Source organism: Pogonomyrmex barbatus, unplaced genomic scaffold, assembly GCF_055798465.1.
Source record: "Pogonomyrmex barbatus isolate J1 unplaced genomic scaffold, ASM5579846v1 scaffold2, whole genome shotgun sequence".
Lineage (NCBI taxonomy): Eukaryota > Metazoa > Arthropoda > Insecta > Hymenoptera > Formicidae > Pogonomyrmex > Pogonomyrmex barbatus.
This window is the reverse complement of record NW_028297116.1, coordinates 14,334,943-14,358,255: the sequence shown is the minus strand read 5'-3', so window position 1 is coordinate 14,358,255 and position 23,313 is coordinate 14,334,943. Positions and strand designations below refer to the sequence as shown.

Genomic DNA, 23,313 nt, shown 5'->3' with positions numbered 1-23,313 from the left:
TTGAAATAATAATCAACTGCAATTATAATTTGTACATAATTTATCATCGCGTTTTACAAAATGCGACAAAATATCAATTATACAAGATTTCATTGATTCTATCCAGATTTAATTTTTCTCATAAAAACTGCCCGAGTCGCACCAAGTTATGCGCGCATAACAGACAATTTACAGACAAATGGCAAAATTGCGGTAATTGCGGTGTTCCTATAAGAATGAATCTGGTCACATGTTCCTTTTTATTGGTCGAAACGAATTTTGTAAAAACATGGCGTAACCAATAGAAATTATTGTTGCACAAAGTATAACAATTTACAAACGTACATTCTTTATCAGAATATATTTAAATTATATTTCTATATATAAAAAACTAATTTTTTTCAAAGAATAATTCCTCCTTAACAGACATTCTCTAATTTTTCTTTTATCGTATTTATATGTGTAAATTCGAAATTAATTTTGTTTATATCGCGAATTACGTACCATTATTTTAACGACGCAGTGTTGCTCAAAGCCAATATTTAACAAATCGATAATCAAATTTTGAAATCGATTAATCACTCCCTTTGTCCCTTATCAGAAATTCTTATTGCGAAAAACATCACCCAGTCAGAAATCGAATCATCTGGATCACTCGCTCACAGAGCAGATATCTTATCCTTTCGATCACTGAGGCAATAGCACTGTAGTATATTTATCGCAATAATCAAATGAGTTTCGATTCCTGATTGAAATATTTCAAAATTTGATTATCGATTTATTAGATTTGAGCTGTGTCGTAAATCCGTTAACAATAATAGCACATAATTCGTGATATGAGCAAAATTAATTTCGAATTTGTATGTATTTTTATTTGTTATAAAGCCAGATAAATACTATGAGAAATAAAAACAATATAATCTAATTTCATACATCAATTTTACACATTGTCCTTATTTGACTGCCACTTACTCTTATTCCAGATAAGATAATAATTCAATGATATTTATCTGTTAATACACTCTTATTATTAATAATTTTTTTATATAAATAATAAAATAGAGGTTGTAAATAAGAGCACATACATTGAAGGTTTAAAGTTTTATTGCAATTTTGATTTAAGGCACATGCTGCAAACAATAACTATATCAAATTCTTAATTACTCGATATCCGCGAAATAATATTTTTATATTAAATTAGTCTATAAAATTACAAATATAATTATAAGTTTTGCTCTTGAAACATAATATCAAGTTTACTTTATTAATGAGATTTCAAATTCATTATTTAAAGTATTTGATCGAAATAACTTGCAGTTTGTGTTAAATTAAATACTTTTGCATATACAAAATAATAAATTTTATATGGATATGTATTTAGAAGAAGAAGACACATGTATATGTCTTCTATCTTTCAGCATAAAGTTTCTAATCTTTCTAATCAAACTCTTTAAAAATAATCGTACATCAGCTATTCAATGATCTATATTTTCATGATATAAATTATAAATATATTTTTTTTCGAAATTCTTCGCATCATAATATCTTCATACATAGTTATTTTTCAATAAGCTGCGCTAAGATATTGGCGATTGATCTATACTTAATTAAGGCTTAAATTAAGATTTAAATTTATAGGAAAAAATTTAAAGTGCACAATATCATTATTTATTTTGTAAGTTGGACGGCTCAGAGTAAAGATAAAGGTAGCTGCATCTAATAACTTAATAATTTTACCAATCTTAATATTCTGTTTCAAATATAAACACAATATTGGAATCTAAAATTAACATTATTCCTAATCAATAACAAATTGATCTTTAAAAATGAATGTTATAAATAATCTATATAGATTATTATAAAGATTATATATTTTACTGACAGAAATGAATGAAAGATTAAGTATGTCAATAGGATGTCTACTCAAACCAGAGAAAAAATTTCTTCAAGGTAATCAATTTCTTTTTCAAGGTAATTTGTTAAAAATTCCAAGTAAAATAAAAATATTTTTAAATGTATTTTACAAATAAATATATTTATTGTGCAAAGTCCTTAATATTTTCTATTCATAGAAGTTCATAAATCATAAAATTAAAAATCATTCGTTTCAATAATTAAATTTGGAAAATTAAAAAAAACTATATAACTCTATAAGGACTCTAAAAAATATTTTATATCGCATAAAATTTTCAAAAACTTTTTTTAAAAATTATAAACAAAAAAATTACATAACCGATAAAAAATTCTTCATCTTTTATAATATTCTATTAAAATAAAGATTCATCTATTAAACAAAACTTAATACGACGAATCGTTGTCTTCAATACTGAATATTGGATTAATCGTAAAATCAGTATGCTCTTATATTTAGAGTGAATAATTCATTGTTATCATCCATGATTATTATCGTTAACAATTCAATCGATAAACTCCCCAATTATAAAAGCAAAATATTAGAAAAAGAAACTTCAAAGAAATTCATTGATTTTCAATAAAATTCCCTGAGAATTTCCTGATTTTTCAAGGCATAAATAAATTTCCTAAGAATTCCAAGTTTTCCAAGTTTTTCCAGATAGACATCCTGATTGATATTGGAAGCACAAATCTATTAATATGGAAGTATACGTTTCTTATTTTCACAACAAAATTATTCATAAACATTTTGAAGCTATATGCCCCAGCACAAAATCTTGCACACAATTTCATTAGTGCTATGCAAACGCCTGATAAATATTTTTATAAAAATTATCTAAGAAGTTATATTGAATTATATGCAACAGAATTGTCCAATTTTATATTAAATTATATACAATAGAATTATTCGATTTTATTTTATCTTGATATTCTTTTATTGCATTTTGATAATGAATAAAATCTGCAACACTTTGGTTGAAAAACGCTATATCATAAATACAATAGGATTAAATTCTTTATTATCAATTATGTATTTACTATAATAATTTTTATAATACTTTATTTAAAATATATAGAACTCGTCAATAGCACTCATTACAATTAAATGTTAAATATATAATTTATTTTATATATAATTTATTTTTAAAATATATATGATTGCAAAATCCTCATATAGTAATATATAATGTTATTATATTATTATATAATTGGCAGAAGATTTAATTCTATTATATTCATGATATAATCACCCTGAAATAAAATATTACAAATATTAATCATAATATAATCATCATCATTAAATTCATGTATCGATATCTTTGATCTCTATATAGTCATTCATATGATCATTTTATTAGGTTTTTATTTTCAATTCGCCATTACAAAATCAAGAAATAGTAAAAGAATATTATGACATTCTAAAACATCTTAAAGATGTTTCAATCCCTCAAAAAAGTCTTCAAGACAGTAAAGTCTAAAAGACTTATGTTTTAAAGATTAGCTTTGAGACATTTTTAATAAAGATAAATTTGTTATTTGAGGCCTTATTATGAATAATAACAATCATTTTTTCATTTTTACAAATTTTTGTAATACATATACTCTTATGTTCAATTTTAACATGGTCTGAATAATTAGATTCAGGCAGACCATATTCTTTCATGGAGTGAACTTACTAGATTACATTATAGTTATATATTCATTATCAAAATGCAAGCAACAAAGAAGCGAGTAACACAAAGATGACAAAGTAATGATGCCAGCCAGCCAGTAGCGTTGTTATAAACATTAACCAGCTATATAGAATAGCTGTAATTACTTATTGTGCATTCTTTGTTATAAAGATTATAAATTGCAGCTATATTTTTTATAGTATTCTCTACAGAGAGCTATTCAAAATATAGTTAAAATCAAATTTAATATATCCATTGGAATTATATTGTAAAGGCATTTCAACAATTGAACGCAATATATGTGAATACAGAAATTATCTTATCTTCTATGGCGTCCCAAATAAGCTTTACAGTTTGGACAAGTATGGTGAACATCCATACATTCATCGATGCAACATGGAATCAAGCAGCAACCAAACCAACATCTAATATAAGAAAAAATAATTATATATTTCAATGAATTATATCTCACATTTGTATAATATACATATAAACATATGCATATGCATATGCATATACACATGCATATTCTATCCTTAATAAATCTGAAAATCACAAAATTGCAAAAATTATATTTAACATAAATTGTAATTTTAGGGAGATAACATGTTTATTGATTCGTTTATTCGCAGATGATCTCATTGTTGATATTTTTTTACAGATATTTTTTAAACAAAATTTATTATATAATTTTTTATACAATTTTTTTACTTGTTCTAAATACAAAAAGTAAAGTTATAAAAAAATCAGTAGTTTGAAATATTTATATTTCATATTTTAATGAAATATAAAATATCTTATAAGCCATCAATTGTTTTATAGCTTTATCTTTTATCCAGAATAATTAGAGAATTTATGTAAAAAGAATTATACGATTCCATTTTTTTAAAGTAGTTTTTAAAAAATTATATTCACGACAAAAATCGAATGCCATCTGCAAATCTATAATTTAATATTAGTTTCTTTGAAATTCTACAACTCTTGTCTATTTTTTTTTTAGATTCATGTAATTTTCAGATATTTAACTGTCAAGAATAAAATGAAATCATTCAATGTGATATATGCATATATATATATATATATATATATATATATATAGTATATATATATATATATGCACGCACGCGCGTGTGTGCGTGCATGCGCGCGCATGTGGTGATTTTCAGATATTTAACTGTCAAGAATGAAATGAAACATGTAAAGTTATAAAAAAAATCAGTAGTTTGAGATATGTATAGTATATATGCACATGTGTGTATGCATAAATATACACACACACACACACACACACACACACACACACACACACACTTATTATATATGTTCATAATTACCCTAACAATGCTATGATGACACCTGAGATATAAGCTATCATGCCAGGTTCAGTTTTTGTTGTTGTATCTATTTCAGCATGGCAGTGTGGACAAATTGTATGAGTCGATTGTGGTCCAAGTGGAACGATAGTTGTAACTATAGTAGGTCCATTTGCATCTACAAAAATGCAGATAATTAATATTGTATATGCATTATATGCTTTATACATATCAATAATTAATTCATATTGTTCTTTATGTCTTTTTTATTTACAAGTTTGAGCTGGTGTAAAAGGACTAGCTGGAGGAACTCCTCCTACACTTTGAGAATAAGCAGGTGGTGCATAAGGTGGAGGTTCATAAGGTGGTGGTGGTCCATTTTTATACATGTTTTTGTATCTGTTAATATAAAAAATTTAACTGCTATATAATATAAAAATACTCAAGAACTAACTGTTCATTTAATTTAATAATATTGCGATTTTTGTTAGATTTTGTAAAGTGCACACACATTTTTTTATAGAATAGATGATTATAAATATCCATGTATATATTTTATAGAATCCAACTCTTATTATATAATAATGTATCAAGATGATAAACCTAGATCAGATAATATTTTATTTCAATTTATATCGTACAAAATGCAAAATATTATTAAATAACGAAATATCCTGTTGCCTAGTCGTACATTTGTAACATGATACGCCACACTTTAAAAATAGAGATGAGTCATTTCGAGGACATTAAAAAGTTGGAGATTGATAAGATCTGCAGATTGTTTAAAATTGATTATTACTTTATGATCAAAGTTGTAATTTTCGGCTATAAAAAGAAAAAAAGGAAACAAAAGAAAATGCTAAATTTCAAGTAATCTAAACAAATCCATGTATATGATAAAATGAGTGACGCGTTTTACACTTAAAATTATGGTTCAAATCAAACTAGGAATACTTATTGCGAAATTTTATGCACATTTCAAATGATATATTCGCCTCATTTCGATTTCCACAGCGTGTAGCAAAATCAAGATCACTCAATCACGTGATATTTTAATTACCTATCTATCCTTGACAAAAAATGACAAATTGAATTTCTCGTTTAACTATAAGGTCTCTAATGATCGTCTCTGATTTTTATAGATAATGCATACTTTGCATACAATATGTATCGAATTATTCGTCATAATACTTCTGTATAAACGGAAAGAAATTGTGAATATAGGTATAATTGATGGATGGTGAATATACGTACGAATATGATATCGAAATATCCTATTTTACTACTTTCAAGTTTTGTGTGAAGTCGCGTCGATTTATATCGACTTCGTTTTTTCTTTTCCTCTTCTTCACTCCTCTTATTGGCCTTGGCTCAAATCATAGATCTTATAGTACTGGATACGCCTTTTGATTAAAATTGAGGTCCGAGTTGACAGAGCAAGAGAATAATATTCTATCCTTCTGTTTCTATATGATAGAGTGAGAGAGTAATATCTTACATTCTCCTTTATCGTGTACTTTCGGAAACTAAAGGATAGAAGATACGATACATCTATTATCTCTTTCCATCTAAAGGAAAAGGAGTATTCAATACTATAGATCTATGGCTCAAGTTATGAAGTAAAGCTGCTTTTTCATGCAGCGAAGCAAAGCTAGCTTTTACCCTCTCTCCATCGATTTTTGATGAATACAGCAAACTAGCGAAGGCATGCTGAAAAGTTTGACCAAATCGAACTTATAGCGAAGTAACGCTAGAAAAGTGTTGCCGATGCAGTGAAAGAGAAATTATAAAAGATATACAGATACTTATTATAGAATTTTAAAATTATGAAATGGACATCTTTGGCAGCGCCAGAAATATGTATGAAATAAATAATAAATAAATTAATAAATAAAAAAATAAATAATAATAATAAATAACATAAATAATAAATAAATAAAAATAATCAATGTAAAAATAAATGTAATGTAATGTAATAATAATAAATGTATCATAGCCAGTGCAGCAATTATGTGTCGTCTCCTAATCTCTATTGTAACTGTATCATTATACGTCTATATTGCTCCATTATTCGATGTACTGACAATTATAATTCAATGGATATCGGAGCACAGCCAGTCTTTACGCTGCTTTGCATTGAGGTGGAGGGGATAAAACGCTAGTTTTTCTTCGCTCCATGAAAAGGAAGGAGGCGATAAACGATAGCGTTTCAACGCTGCTTTTCATTGAAGTGGAGTGGAGGTAAAAATTACGAATTAACAGTGGCCGTGTAAACGTAGTATAATAGCTGCGTTCTGATATTTGCTGTAAGAACTGGAAAGCTATAATATATGTGACACAAACTATACATTTTCAATACTGATAGTGAATATCGAACACAAACAATAGGCCTGTTCTTTTTGGCTGAACTAATTGTACTAGTTCACAGTTTATCTTTCTTTCTTACACTGGAAGAAGAAAGATAAACTCTGAACTAGTGCAGCCAGTTTAGTTAAAAAAAAAAAAACAGACTCAATATTAGTAGTATAGTACATGTCTACTTGGAGCGCTGTTTTCAATGCAGGATATGAGAAAGATTTATTTCAAACATCATATAGTACATACTGACCATTTTACTGGATTGGAGTATTGGAGGAGTATCGAATATACACAAATAATAAGAATAGGAGAAGGAAGTCTACGGGAGGATTAGATGTATCCGTATCGGAAGCATTCGAGAAATTGTAACAATTAATTTTATCTCAGGTAATCATTAGAAAGATGAAAAACTAAAGTAATGCATTTTTCTGAGTGAAACGTATGATTTTCGTGAAACTCCTGTCCAAGACCCAAATCGCTACGTGATTGGCATCAATTCTCCACGATCGATTTGTCTTGGATCGAATTGCTCAGTATAAATTTTTTTGCAACAAATCAGTGCAATGGTTCCCCAATAGTTTAATCGATTCGAATATGTTCTATTGAAACTTATAAGTGGGAGTCGATTTTGCAAGAGATATATTTAGTGCATAATGTACTTTATATATTCCATGGAATAGTTAGAAATACGCATTCTTGTAATCACATATTTTAATTTTTGTCAAGTATTAAGTCTGTTTTTCTACAGCTAGTGTACATTTGTATTTAAAATCAAATAAATATATATTTCAAGTTTAGAAAAAAAAAAATAGTATAAATGCAGTATGATACAAACAAAAAAAACAAATCTATTGTTCCAGAATGGTTTTAAATCGCAACAATAAGAGGAAGAGAAAGCAAGGCGATTTAGTCGATCTTATGGAGCCACTCTCAGAATCTCCGAAAAGGTAACTTTATTTATATATATTACGAAAATTTTCCTGAATGACATTCTTGATTGGCCAATATTGGTCATTTGTTGACTAATAGTTAGTCAATCAGTGTGTGTATTGCTTAGGAGTTATTTCTCATATATATGTTTAGAAAAGTATGTAAAATATAAAATAATACATGGGCTTAATTATATTGCATTTGTATCATATTTAAAAAAGTGGTCAATAATAAGTTTGTAATTACCTACTTTAGGACTAAAGTTCATGCACAGAGAAAGTTTGCTCAAGGTGCAACTACAGTATTTAATACATCATCTACACTTATCAAGGACAAAGAGAAAGTGAAACCTGCCATGATCACAGAATTAATAACTCACAAACGTCCAAATACCGAGGACTTTCTAACATTTTTATGCTTCAGAGGTTAATTCTTTATTTAAAATGATAATATTATTTTTATATAAATTAATTCTTAGCTAGCAAGGCAAAAAATGTTTTTATATTATTGAAAGATTATGCATATTAAAGATTCTGAAGATGTAGATATGAGGTTTTAGTTACATAAAATTTATCTCTTAATAAAAAATACAAAATGGATTATTTAGATACCTAGAAAATATTTTGAGAATCTATATGATATAATCTATTTGATTGAGAAATTTAATATTAGTTACTAAAGGAACTAATAATAATTTGTATGTGTGTGCACGGCGCACGCACGCAGGCACGCACGCACGCGCGCGCACAACACACACATACACACACACACACATACACACACACACACACGTTTTTAACGGAATCCTATCCGCTGTAACTGCAAAAGAACTTGAAGAGAAAATTCAATTCCTATCTGTTTCTGTAAGCAATACTATTATATCTGCAAATACAGATAGAAAATGTAATGACGTCTAATGTGTCAACGATTGTATTTAATGGATCAGTTTAATCTGTCGGCATATCAGTATTTATAAACTTTTGTAAGAGCAAAACGGTATCTATCTATCTATTTCTTTTATAAGGAATTGGAAGAATATATATTAATATTTGTTGTAAGAAACAAATAGAATATGTGAACGGATTTGCAGTTAAAAATGAATAGAGGATAAATTACAATTGCACATAAACACAGATTGATATTCTATTTGCTTCTTCCGTTAAAAACTATTAGAATGTGGTGTGTGTGTGTGTGTGTGTGTGTGTGTGTGTGTGTGTGTGTGTGTGTGTGTGTGTGTGTGTGTGTGTGTGTGTGTGTGTGTGTATGTGTGATATTTGCAGTAAGAAACAGAACGCATTTCTGTTATTGCAGTAAAAAAAGAATAGAGAAAATAAATCACGTTATGAACAAATGTAGATAGATATCCTGTCTGGTTCTAGAATTAAATGCGAATAAATATTTAAAACTGGCTGCTATAGAAACTGATAAGATTTGTAATTACATCTGTGCATAGATTCAGATAAGTTCCGTTCGATTAGAAATCAGTTAGACGCAGTTAGTTTTATCTACCATCTTTGCACAGTCCTATAGGTACTGTAATACTTTTCATCTGTTTCTATTCGTAATTGTAGGGAAAGAAACGCATAGTCAGAAACAGATAGAATATACGGTTTATCTGTTTCTAATGGAATTTTTACCAGTTCTATGTATCTTCTCTACTAATTGACTTGTCTCATTATTTTATACTTAAAAGTTAAGAACGGGTTATCAGAAAATGAATAGTTTACGAGATATATCAGAATAAACTATGAAATATCTCGTGAATTATTCATTTTTTTATAACTTTATCTTAATACTTTTAATAGAATAATGAGACAAATCAATTGATATAAAAAATATTTATAATACATTAAGCTTTATTTACAAATAAATCAATAATTAATCATAATTATGCGACTCCTTCGAAAGCTTAAAATTTGTCTAAATCATCTTTTAAAATCACTTTGATTTTAAGATATTTTACTCTTTCAATTAAACTGGGATATCTTGTATGTGTGCGTGTTTGTGTGCGCGCATTCGTATATATGTACACACTTTTATTTATTTATTTATTTATATGATTATAATATTCTTAATTGTAATTTAGATTTTTTTAAATGACATACTTTTTTTCCAAATCTAGGTACATCTATTTTACCGCCTAATTTAAATTTCTTTAATATTGGCAACAAGAAAGAGAAACAGGAATTTAAGCCTGTTCGAACTTCTATCGAGAAAACCTTTTCTGCTTCTGTAGAAATTCAAAAGCAAGAAAATATGTATAGCCAGAAACATATGACAAAAGTAAAACCTATTATTTCGAATAAGAAAAAAATACCCAGTACGTTACACAAAAGTATTACCAAGCTTAAGACAGCGACGTCTACAGTCCAAGCTCTTAAAAAGAAATACCAGGAACAACGCCTTGCTAAGCAAAGAATTAAAAATAAATTTAAAACCACATGCGTTATGAGAACAAGATCATGTACAGAGAGATCTATGTTGAAGAGTGGTCTTCAGTTGGCACCGCAAAAATTCTTATCTAGAATTACAACAAAGAGACATGGTTTGAGAAGCGGTGTGCTGCTGGATAAAACTAAGAAACCCTTATCAAAAATGAAAGTTGCACTACCTAAATCAAAAAAGAAAGTAAAATTAAAAAGTAGTGATATATTAAATACGGATGTATCATCTGAAGAAGACAATGACGGTCAAGACGATGAAAAGAAAGAATTATCTGTGGAGAAGTCAACATCGCAGATAAAACGCAACATACAAAAAGGCATTCCAAAAAAGATTTGTACTAGAAGTAAATCAGAAATGAAGAGAGTTACAAGATCGTCCAGTGGCACAGTCTCTTCGCAAAATCTTTCTAGAAGACCCACCAGAAAAACGAAAGAAGCAGCTGCTGTGTATATGGAGATTCTGGGAAGAAAATTAGTGAGCCCAGATTTAGAGAATGACGATAACGCTTCAGTCGAAAGTTTTCCTGAACTGCCAAATGCTCGTAGAATAGCGCAAACGGAGAATGAGCTTAAAGCCAAAGTAAAACAGACTAGTACTAAAACTATTACTAGTACTAAAACTAGGGATTCTAAAGTCACCTCTTTTAACAGTAGCGCTAATAAACGATTGGATAAAAGCAAAAATAACAAATTGATTTTAAAGAGTAAACGTTTAATGAGAATACAGAGATATTGTGAAGAGGATAGCGATGAAGAATCTGAGAGTTCAATGGAAACAAATAATACAAGACCCATTACCAGACAAAGTCTTGGAAAAATTGACAAACCAATTAGTAGGAGTCTCAGATCATCCTCCAAAAATATAAATGTATCGACAGAAATACAAAATAACACAAATAGCAAATTAAGAACTCAAGTTCAAAGTTGTGCGAAATTAGCTAAAGAAAAATTTGTGATGAAACGTAAACGCGAGCAAAATGTATCTAAAACATTATCAGAGAAAACTAACGAATCAAATGAGAAAAGCCTTAAAAATGATCAAAATGAAAAGGCGGAATCCGAAGAGGAAACATTGGGAATGCTACTTACTAAAATAAAAAAGAAGAAAGAAACCGAGGAGGAGGAAAGGCATATCTCAAATGTTAGCAATATAAAAAATAGTAAGACAACTCGTGACAACGTGCAAAATATGAAAGCGGATCTATCAAAAGTATCGGACGATGAGGAATCTTTTCGTGGGTTTACTAAGAAGGCAATATCGAAGGTTTTGAATTCATATCAGACACATGCCAATGTTAATCTATTAATTACAGAATCTGATGAAAAGTTGAATTTGTCCAAAACATTGGACCTATCGCAAACAACGAATCAAAATATCGTTTCATTGGAAAGTAAAGTTGAAACGTCACCGGTCAAAGCTGGTTCTCCAAATTCGCTAAACGACGAATGCAGTGTATCTGTGCAGGATCAAAAGTCAATATTAGATTTGTCTGCAATTGAAACGCAAAATGCATTTTTTTTATCAATGAAAAACAAATGTAATCACGAGAACGAGGTTTCTTCCAACCATATGCCATTGTCAACTCTGCATATAAGAAAAGAACGAGTGAACATGTCTACCGAACAGATAGAAAAGTGGTTGAATGAAAGTTCACTTGCCAAAGAAGAGAGTAAATTGGAAATGGAAAATGTTTCTAATTTTAAATACGATTCTACGGAAAAGTTGAAAGCAGATGTCTCGCATTTGTCTATTTCGACGAAAATTCAGCATCTAGTACGTCCAGTCAACGTTACACTTTCAAAATTATCAGATAAGATGAATTCGAAAGATCGCACAGGGATATACAATAAAAATATAGTACCAGTAGCATCTGATACGTATAATACTGAAGCAAAACAGCAAAATACAATTACCAATAAAAATAAGATCATTAGCGAGATGAAAGATATTACAATCAATATTAAGAATAAAACTCAGAAGATAAGTAAAGATACTTTTCCAGTTGATGATGTTAGCGATACTGTGTCCAAATCAGATCAAAACTCAGTAGACAGTTCTATAGAGAAAAAATCACCGACAGAGAAAAAAATATTTCAACCGCGGAAGCCTTTTCTACCTAAGGTTAAAGAACGTAAGACTGTAACGAATGCAAATGCGTTTTCGCCAGAGAATGAAAGCAGCGTTTATGCGTTCGAAAGTGACACCGAGGTTCCTGTTAGTACACCCTTCAGACGAAAAAGTAAGGACAATGTTAAACATTTGATTGCAATAACGCCCACGATAACTGCAGTGTCCAAAGAAGCCAAAGTAACCAAAGCAATTGTTGAAACCAATAAATCGAATTTTAAGAATGATTTTGAAATGTCAGACAGCAAGGAAAAGTCATCGAACAATTCTGTTACGTCCACGAATAAAGAACAGGAGACACAGGAGTCGATGAACATAGCGAATACGATTCCAAACATGAACAAATTTGAGCTACCTAAAAATTTTGCAAGTTTAACCAGTGTTCAAGTATTACCTCTCGACAAGCTTACGACGAGCTGGAGCAATGTAAATTGCAGCGCTTCTATAGCAGTGCAAGTAAATCTTGACAAGACTACGCAAGATCAAGAAAGTGATGTAAATCAACAAAAAAGTACTGAGATATCCACTCAGACTGAAATGAGTAATGAGAATGATGATGATAATGACGGACAGCTATTTTACATTCCATTACAGACCGTTACAAGAAGCGGTCCGAATCTGGTACAAGGTCAACAGTTGATACAGGGTGTGGCTGTTAAACTCGGCACCGAAGGACCGAATGGTTCTAATCAAAGGGTACTCCTTCGGGCTAAATTGGTTACCAAGCCACCGTTAACCGTGGCACGTTGTCCACCGATAGGAACGGTACAACCGACAACCCGTACCCTGCCCAATCCTATGGCGATCACGATGGAACAGCAAATACCATCGACATCAACAGTCACAACTGTGTCAACTACGACAGCAAATATGTCGAATGCAGAAACGCAACCGACATCACCAGCAAAAAGTGAAGTCTCAATATCAAGTTTAAGTCGTCAAAATATTAGTATGAGCGCGAACAATTTAGAAAAACTGAAGTCACCGAAGTCATCGAGGGAAAGAAAAGCTTCTATAGATTCGACAAAAAGTGGAAAAAGGTATTATTAAATGTTCCTTTTTTTCCCTTTTTTTTTCAAGTAACAAGTAGAATTCTGTATTTCGTTAAACAATGTTTATCATTACAATTTTCTAGGACACAAGTAAAATACAAACAAAAGGGATCAGAGCTATACTCTTTAAGCAATAATACAATATTTCCAAATGGGAAAACTGCGAATGATGAAATTCGCGTGATCGAGGCGCCAACATTCTATCCTACAGAGAAAGATTTTCAGGATCCGTTGGAGTATATAGATAAAATAAAGTCAATCGCTGAAAAATTTGGGATATGTAAAGTTGTACCGCCACAAAACTTCAAAGTAACTGCATAAAAGAGTATTAGATAATATATACATCACGTATTATTTAGTAAATAATAAATAATATATATTATCTTGACTGTATATTATAAAATTCTTTCTTTTTTTTTAATTTTTAGCCAGAATGCAAGGTATCTGATGATATGAGATTTACTGCTTACAATCAATATGTACATCGCATGCTCCATAGATGGGGTCCTAACGTAAAAGAAATGATGGCTATCAAAAAATATTTAGCAACTCAGAGTATTACTTTGACTCAACCTCCATGGGTAAAATTACTTATTGTTTATTTTTTAAAAACCAAACATATCGATTATTCTTTGTTATTTATTTTTTAATAGATTTGAAAAAATATAAAGATCATTAATTTTTTTAGATTGGTGGAATGGAAGTTGATTTGCCTCACTTGTATCAAACAGTTCAAAGTTTAGGTGGGTTAAAAGAAGTTATTGAAAAGAAAAAATGGCAGAAAGTAGCAGATGGCATGAAAATACCAAAATCAGCACAAGACCGTATTACTAAACTAGATGATATTTATTGTAAATATTTATTGCCATACGATACGTTATCTACAGGTATATTTTATATAATAAATTTTATAATGCTAGAATAAAAATCGATGTGCTGCAAATTGTAAATAATTTATTTAGAGGAACGTGAAAAATTATTTGATGAAGTTGAGATGGAATGGATGAGAAAAGAAAGCAAAACTTTGCAAAGGCAAGAGATGCCGTCCAATGATAATGATGATGAAGAGGAAGAGGACAGTTCTGATGAAATCGAGGAATGCATTGTAAAAGTATGATACACATTCGTCTATTATAATTTTTATTATAATATAGATATATTATATATTTTATTATATATTTTATTATATATTTTATTATAATATAGAAAAGATTGATATATTTTGGAAATTTAATTTGCACAAATTTCTTATTCTTTAATTTTATATAAATCTGATATTTATCTAAATCTTATAAAATTTTGAATAATAGCATCATGGGTGTATCCATTTTTTCAAGGGAAGCTTTTATCAATTTTGTTAACACATAAACAATAATTTTTTTTTACGTCTGTATACCGTTCTATATTTTTCAACGTTGATTATATTTAATTTTATTCTGCTGAAAATGGCTCAAAGATGGGCCGAAATGTTCGATTCATATTTACAAAGAAATTACTTTTTTTAAATAAATAAGTTTTTACAATAATTATGCCCCAACAACTGTGTTGACTCTTAAAGGAAAACATATTATCAGATTATTATTTAACAAAAATAATTTTTAACATGCTCAAACGTATGTAACATGTTATCAAACAAAAAAAATTGTGCAACAAAGCACTAAAATTATTATTATTTTGTTAATATATACATTTATATTTTGTTAAGTGTCCGAATATTTTTGCGATATCAGAATTAAGCATAATTCTATTTTTTGTTTAATGTATCATGTTCAAAATCGTACTAATTACATAAATAAAATTTATGTTTCTGGCAATTACAATGAGTGTTGCAAGTTTTTAAAATAATTTAAAAAAAACTATGAATTTCTTATTCTAATAAAAATAATGTTTAGAGAGTAATAATTTCTAAAGTATCATGGCCCAAATATTAATAAGATTATATATACATTTATGATATCAAAGGGAAGAAATATGCCATTGAATGCTTTTTATCGAATCGCTCGTAACACGCAACGTATGTGGTTTGGCGAAAATCAACGAGGAAACGAAGCTGAAGGTGCTTCTGCCGACGAAGTAGAGAGTGCATTTTGGAAACATGTCGCCGAGAGAAAACGTCATGTCTGCGTACATGCAGCGAGTATCGATTCAAGCGGTCGTGGGTTTGGGTTTTCCGTTGCCAAAAACAGTCCATTTGCTAGACATCCTTGGAATCTTAAAGTTCTCACTAACAATGCTGGATCAGTATTGAGAGCTTTGGGTCCCCTAATGGGTAATTTTTTTAATCATAATTAGAACGTTATAATTAGTTATATATTATATATATCGTTATATATTATATATTATATATATTATATATTATAAGATAAATAATAGTAATAATAATAAAAATAATAACTCAAGATTTCTTATTTGATTATATTCCTCTTTCTTAACAAAGATATATTTTATATTATTATATTTATATTATATTCTTAACAAAGGTATATTTTATAATATTCTAATATAAGTGATTAACTTCTGAATTTTTAGGTGTCACTGTACCGACATTGCATGTAGGTATGTTATTTAGTGCTTGTTGTTGGTATCGCGATCCACACGGTCTACCATGGATAGAATATCTACATACAGGAGCTAAAAAGATTTGGTATGGTATACCTGATGAATATAACAACAATTTCCGGGAAGCGCTCTCGAAAATGGTACCACAGTATTGTAAAAATAAAACTATATGGTTACCTTCTGACACTGCTATGGTTCCACCAGAATTATTAGTGAGCAACGGCGTGCCATTATGCCAGATTGTACAAGAGCCTGGGCAGTTTATAATAGTATTTCCGAAAGCGTTCACGTCGAGCATATGTACTGGTTATGTAGTATCTGAGAGTGTATATTTTGCACAATCATCCTGGTTAGAAACTGCTGAACAAGTATTTAAGGTATATGCGGAATACATAAAATTTTAAATCAAATTTTAAATTAATGATTTTATTTTATTATTACTTGGTGTTATTGATATATAATATGCTTTCAGGACATACAAGACAGTTGCGAACCTTCTATCTTTTCATTCGAAAAATTATTATTTAATATTATTAATGATACAAGATCTCACATAGATATATTGAAACAGGTAAAAATAAATTTATATGTTATAATTATTAGATTAAAAGAAATTAAAAGTTAAAAGACACATATTGTCACATATAAACTATTTAGTATTTAACACTAATTAGATTATCACTAGCTCTCTTTTACCATGATATTACCACTACGATATTACTTTTCAGATATTGCCAAGTGTAATGAAGATTCGTAAAAAGGAATTAGATTATCGTAAACAATTGGAAAACATAGGTCTCATCAATAAAAAAAGATTACCTTTACCAGATAATGGAAAAGGGAAAAGAGGAAAAAAAGTGAAAGAAGATGATGGCGACTTTGAATGTGAGACTTGTAGAGCTAATTTATTTGTCTCTTTAGTAAATAATTCGCAAGACGACAGCGTTTATTGTTTGCCGCATGCATTGCATTTAATCAATCATAAAAAGCAGGTTTTGAAATATTGTACTCTGATGTATACATATGATGAGGTACGTATAACATCTTGAAATTAATTAGTCACTCATTATTTGTAAAATTATATATAGAATAGTATGTGTACAAACAAGCCATGTAAAAATATTTTAATTTAATATTTTAATATTTTAATTTTTGTTTATCAGGATGAATTAGATGAATTGATTCACAAACTGGAATATAGGATTGAAGCCAAATCTAGAAAAGCTAACCAAATAAAGCAAAATAAGCAATAAAGAAAGATAAGTCTTATTTTCTTTATAAAAGTTATTTATTAATCTATTATTGCACAACTAGAAAATATGATTATGCTCGCTTATTGTAATAGAAATGTGTATAAAATTTTATTTATTTAGTATCTAATAGGACAAATATGGTATAATGAGAAATTGTAAAAAAAATACATGTTATTATATGGGTTATATGTATGTGTGATTCGTCATTTTAATTTTTTTAAGATAGCTATATACCACGTGAAATTACATTATCTTGCGATGCTCGCCTTTAGAATTAATTAAAACATTTGTAAATTTCATTGTTGATTATCTGGTATATTTGATTTATTGTTAAGAAATAAAAAATGATTTACAAAGTTTTGATAGCATTTAGGATGAGAGGAATATCTATTCTATAGATTATTTTGTGAAAAAATATTTAAAAAATTATAGGTTTTTAGTATTTAAGAAGATGTATATTTTCTTAATTACTCTTCTCTATTTGATGTTTAAAGTTTTAAAAAGATTTTTATTAGTTTGTTTCAAAAATATTTTAAAGATATTAAGTTGATTTCTTAAATAATTATAGCTTCTTAAATATTTACACTAAAACTCTTCATACTCATAAAATTGTCCATACATTTTTTTACAAAATAACTTACAACAATACTATTCACAATTTGTTATTTCGAATTTTAAATTGATATGTATTAAGGCTCTTGGATACTCAGCTAAGAATTCCGCGTTGACGGTAGCGACGTACCGTCGCGATGAAAAATAGAAGTTCATTCTTGTTCATCTTTATCATCGGTCGTATGAAAACTATTTTTAATCGCAAATTTGCTTGCCAATTAAGCCCAAATCGCGCAAAACCCATCGCCCATTCTTCCTTGTCAGAAGTCATAAAGTTCTTTTTAAAATTTGATGTTATTAAAAATGATGCAGTTCATAGAGAAATGTAAACATAATAGAGGAGATTATTCGTAAATTTTGGAAGTAATGCATTTGCATTTACTTAATATTTATAAAATACTATTTACAAACAGTGAGAGTATAAATTTATTAAAAAATAATATTTGTATGTAAAACACTTATTAAACTTTAATTAAGTTACAAAATCCATTCTTAATGTGAAGGATATGAAAATAAAATTGACTTTATAAATTTTTTAAACATGGATGCTTTACTGTTAATATATTAAATGTAACACACGTATAAATACTATCTCTGTACTATCGCTTTATACTTCACAAATATATGAATTTTTTTGTCATATTTATATTAACAATGTGCCTCAATTAGTGCATTTCGCTTAAATTTGTGCGTTTATTATAAAAAAAATTATCCCCCCCGGCGCGCTCTCTCTCTCTCTCTCTCTCTCTGTCTGCTGTGTGTGTGTGTGTGTGTGTGTGTGTGGTGTGTAAGTAAGTATATGTTGTGTTGTATATGTAAATATGTATAAAAGTATTAGATCATTATTGTGATGTCTTAAAATTATTTACATAAGTCAAACAAATTTATGTCATATAATACAATTTTTGAATAATAATTAAAGACAACAATAATATTAATAATAATTTATAAGCTTTCATTTGCAGCATTTTTTATCCCAATACCATGCACGACAAAATTCATTCTATACTTTCAGTTTTATACTTTGTAATGTTTTAATATGATAATATATAGAAACATTTCAGAAAATTTTACATTTAATTTTTTACAGCAAACATATTACAATATTAATTAAACTTTTATAATACGTTAAATTTCCTGGATCATATAAATATTTTAAGAAAAGATGTTTGAAAGACAACATTTTTTACATTGTTAAAAAGTTTATGATGCATTCTTTTGATATATCAAATTTTATAAATTTGTGAAGTAATTATTGACGGTAAATTTCATTAAAAAAATGGAAAAATACAAAATACTATAAATCATAGATATATTATTTGGAATGTTCTTCTTAGTGAAAAGCGACATACAAATCATATCAACGTTAAAGATTCATAATGTGTCACTGTTCTCTGCGTTGTAAAATATCTGACAGTATTTGGGTTGAGTTATCACCCTCTTTAAAATCATCATCTTCATCTGAACTAAATTCAGCATTAAGAAGATTCATTAAAGATGTTGATTTTTCCGTTAATAGTGGTATATTTAAATCAGTGTTCTCTTCATGTTTAACATTGTTGCTTGTCACTTTTGATTGCAATTCCAGATTATCATCTACTTTCTTTTTGTTAAATAATACCTTTTGAACAACATGAAGTATTATACCACCAAGACACATTAATAATCCTATGAAGTTAAGGCCAGTCATTTGGTCACCTTTTAACACAAAGGCCAATGCTAATGTACATATTTCCTGTAAAAAAATCAAAAATACTTGAAAATATAAAATTAAAAAATTTGCTGAACAGAAACTGTATTTAATGTTATCTATAAAACTTTTTTTACATATATAATAACTCAATAACCATTAAAGATATAGAATGTTATTTAGTGTTATATTTTATCTGATATCATTCTTTTAATAATTGACATATATTACAATGTAAAAAAAGTAATAAAATCAATTAATCCTATTTTACCTTAAATATTCCTGAGATCGATAATGTCAGACTAGAAGTATAAGTAATAACTAAGAATTCCATTACTTCCATACTAAATGCTAAAATGGCACCTGCTATTATAGCACTTGTGGTTAATAAGATGTTACTAATATTATTCCAATCATTGATTCTAATACCATCATATATAATACCACCTTAAAAAATTAATGTCTTTAATATATCTTTAATATTTATAATATAATTATTATTTATTTTATAGAATATAAATCTTATTTATAACATAATTATATTTATTAATTATATAATATATAAGCACGCACGCATACACACTTGTATATACATACACACACGCGCCCGCTTGTCCGCCCGAATGTACGCACATATCTCTGTGAAACTGTCATCTCTGCTACTATTAAAAAAAAATTCGGACCTATGTGCTAATTTAGTGCTAATTTATTGCTCCCACTCAATTCGCAGGAAATTAGCACTTAATTATGGCATAGGTCCCGACTTTTGGAAGTGCCAACTTCACAGAGGTTGCACATATGCACATATAATGTCACCTGCACAAGCGATACATACACAATGTTGTATGACTAAACTAATTATTTAAAAAGGACACTTTTATTTTTAATGAAAATATAAATAACCTTCAAACCACAAAGTTACTGATATCGCTGGTAATAGCATCCAAGGTTGCATATAATACATCATGTCTATCGGATCATGGAGACCGAGTTTGGATCTTTGCATAATAAGTTGTGTCATAGTCCACCGAATACCACTTGCAAGTGATGCTAAGAGGCATAATATAAATCCAAGAATGCCAAATTGGGTAGATTTATAAGTAAACATTGCTAATCCCCCTGCTATCATCACCACTATCCCTACTAGAGACCATGACTAGAATAAATGATTGTTTACTTGTTAAAATATACGAAAATTTGATATCATAACTTTTTAATTGAAAATTAGTATTACCTTTTTCTCTAATTTAAATAACAGAGAAAATCCAAGAATAAATATAATGGTAGTTGATTTAGTCATAGTGACTCTAGGAAGAAATATTATATATATATATATATAATTATAGATAATAAATTGCTTATATTCTCTTTAATTTTTACTATTCTTAGATTATTTATACTTACAAAGATATTGAAATTAGTGAAAGTGCCCAATTTGATAAACCAATATCAACGCCACTAGCTATACCAGGCACCATTATCGAATAAATTATATTTTGCCATGGAAGATTTATCCGTTTACCATTGTAACATTTTCTAATACATCTTATTAATGCAGATAGTGCAAATTTTATAATCAAATGGCAAACGACCACTCCAAGTGGAAAATTAAAACCCTAAAAGTATTATAATTGTTTTATTAATCATTTTATATTTAAATTTATATTTGTATGTCTAAACAATATATTTATTTTATTTCAATAAAATTCAGCTTATCTCTGTCAGAGATTCTATTTTCTTTGCAATGCAACCAGAATAATAGGTAAAAGTTTTCTCAATTTGATTTATGTTTAACTACTTACATATGTATTATAAAGCCATGGATTATAAAATGTAAGGCCTATCGACAAAATAAAATAAGCAGAGATCAATAAAAATATATGAAATGCTCTTCTCCAAAATGTAGATTCTGGATTTGTCACATTATGAAAATCTGGAATATTTTGTGACACGTATTCAGGTGTATCTATATCATTTCTAGCAATTTGATACTTTACATGTGAACGTGTCATATTCCTATAATAAAAAAATTCTGAAAAAATTAGAATGAATGATTAATGCTTCCAAATTATTTATACATAAAAAAAGAAGTAAAAAAGCAAAACGAAAAAGTTTATGGCATCTCATTTTATTTTACATTATCAATAATGTTACATTACATTGTCAATATAACAAAAAAATATCTATATATTTAAATTATATTTTAATCAAATAAAAAACAAATATGTTCTACACAAAATATACATAAATTGTAATAGTTTTTAAGATCATACATTTTTTTCTATTATTTTATTCGTAAGATTACAAACTTATAATAATAATTATAATAAACTCTTTTTAAAAAGATTATAACCAATATTTATAATTAGTTCTTATAAAAATGTTTTAAAGAGAGATACTAAAGTGACAGGTTAAAAAATCGGTTTTTTTTTCTTATTTTGTCTGAAAGATCTCTTGAAGAATATATTTTTAAAATTTTAATTTGATTCATCAGTTTTTATAATATATATCACAATATATACAAAATTAAGGAACATACTACCTTGTTATGAAACTCCGAACATAAAGAAATCATTAATAAATCATTACATTCCGAGAATTCCTATATCAATCGTTCAAGTCAAGACTCAAGAAACGTTTATATGCTACTTATAATAACATTACTACAATCACTATTTTCATTATCCTAGAAAAATAGAAATTCTAAAAGAAATTGAAAAAACTATAAAAACATGGAAAATTATTATTAAAACTATTGGATATCTTGACTTTAGAATTAAACAGCATGAGAGAATGTCGTGTTGGATAAACACATAACCTAAAATTCAATTGCCAATACAACACAGAGATTAACAGAGGTTACTTCAACCAGACACAAGTCGACAGAAGATAGTTACATCATCTAGTGTTCTTGTTGTTTATCGCATACTAAACAAGGACAAATAGTGATATAACCTGATAAGACTCTCGTCGATTTATGTTTGTTGCTGAAAAGCACCTTAGAACTCACTCCACTTTGACAAAAATCTTCATTTTTGTCATGCAATTCCGCTGCGATTGCCCACGTGGACGTAAAGTATCTATCGGATCGTTAATATAAAGCAAATATGCTTATCTTTCTTCTCTCTCTGTTCACGTATACATACGTAACACACACCCACGCATACTACTCCACGCATCACACTACGTATCACGCTCGCGCAAATCCAATATATTTATACACCTACATTATACGATCATCTAACACGTACATTAAGTAGAGTTTAGAAATACAGGATGTATCATTTTATCTCTATTGCTAATCGAATAATATGTGGATGCACTCAGGTGTAATTTCTGAACGCATCTGTATTTCATTAATCGAATCCTTTTTGAGTACAAAAAAGTGTAGATAATCAGATATGTATC

The 23,313-nt window shown here is 28.4% G+C and overlaps 3 protein-coding genes across 11 annotated transcripts; 1 reads left to right on the top strand and 2 right to left on the bottom strand.

Moving 5' to 3' along the window:
• Positions 1 to 1,065: 1,065 nt before the first annotated feature.
• On the bottom strand, positions 1,066 to 6,432 carry LOC105428666 (LITAF domain-containing protein). 3 transcript variants are annotated; one of them, XM_011641092.3, is made up of 4 exons: positions 6,134 to 6,432; positions 5,154 to 5,278; positions 4,901 to 5,057; positions 1,066 to 3,991 (listed from the first exon to the last, which is right to left on the bottom strand). In XM_011641092.3, the coding sequence occupies exons 2-4, from the start codon at positions 5,266 to 5,268 to the stop codon at positions 3,886 to 3,888; spliced, it is 378 nt and encodes a 125-aa protein (XP_011639394.1). In that variant the 5' UTR covers positions 5,269 to 5,278; positions 6,134 to 6,432; the 3' UTR covers positions 1,066 to 3,885. The 3 variants fall into 3 exon arrangements, with proteins under 3 accessions (XP_011639394.1, XP_088933627.1, XP_025074406.1); XM_089077501.1 differs by lacking the exon at positions 6,134 to 6,432 and adding an exon at positions 5,855 to 6,096; XM_025218621.2 differs by lacking the exon at positions 6,134 to 6,432 and adding an exon at positions 5,940 to 6,096.
• Positions 6,433 to 7,396: 964 nt separating this feature from the next.
• On the top strand, positions 7,397 to 17,961 carry Jarid2 (Jumonji, AT rich interactive domain 2). 2 transcript variants are annotated; one of them, XM_011641093.3, is made up of 13 exons: positions 7,397 to 7,624; positions 8,098 to 8,184; positions 8,423 to 8,592; positions 10,290 to 13,779; positions 13,875 to 14,100; positions 14,220 to 14,372; positions 14,480 to 14,678; positions 14,754 to 14,902; positions 15,754 to 16,060; positions 16,321 to 16,727; positions 16,823 to 16,921; positions 17,079 to 17,381; positions 17,514 to 17,961. In XM_011641093.3, exons 2-13 carry the CDS (start codon positions 8,099 to 8,101, stop codon positions 17,601 to 17,603), a joined length of 5,679 nt encoding a protein of 1,892 aa, XP_011639395.2. In that variant the 5' UTR covers positions 7,397 to 7,624; position 8,098; the 3' UTR covers positions 17,604 to 17,961. The 2 variants fall into 2 exon arrangements, with proteins under 2 accessions (XP_011639395.2, XP_088933615.1); XM_089077489.1 differs by lacking the exon at positions 7,397 to 7,624 and adding an exon at positions 7,768 to 7,935.
• Positions 17,962 to 18,746: 785 nt separating this feature from the next.
• LOC105428668 (solute carrier family 35 member H1) lies at positions 18,747 to 23,213 on the bottom strand. Of its 6 annotated transcripts, none has more exons than XM_089077495.1 (7): positions 22,448 to 23,213; positions 21,708 to 21,937; positions 21,310 to 21,521; positions 21,140 to 21,212; positions 20,809 to 21,061; positions 20,177 to 20,352; positions 18,747 to 19,950 (listed from the first exon to the last, which is right to left on the bottom strand). In XM_089077495.1, the coding sequence occupies exons 2-7, from the start codon at positions 21,915 to 21,917 to the stop codon at positions 19,600 to 19,602; spliced, it is 1,275 nt and encodes a 424-aa protein (XP_088933621.1). In that variant the 5' UTR covers positions 21,918 to 21,937; positions 22,448 to 23,213; the 3' UTR covers positions 18,747 to 19,599. The 6 variants fall into 6 exon arrangements, with proteins under 6 accessions (XP_088933621.1, XP_088933622.1, XP_088933624.1 ...); XM_089077496.1 differs by having other exon boundaries at positions 21,708 to 21,921; XM_089077498.1 differs by having other exon boundaries at positions 22,861 to 23,213.
• Between the last annotated feature and the right edge of the window lie 100 nt (positions 23,214 to 23,313).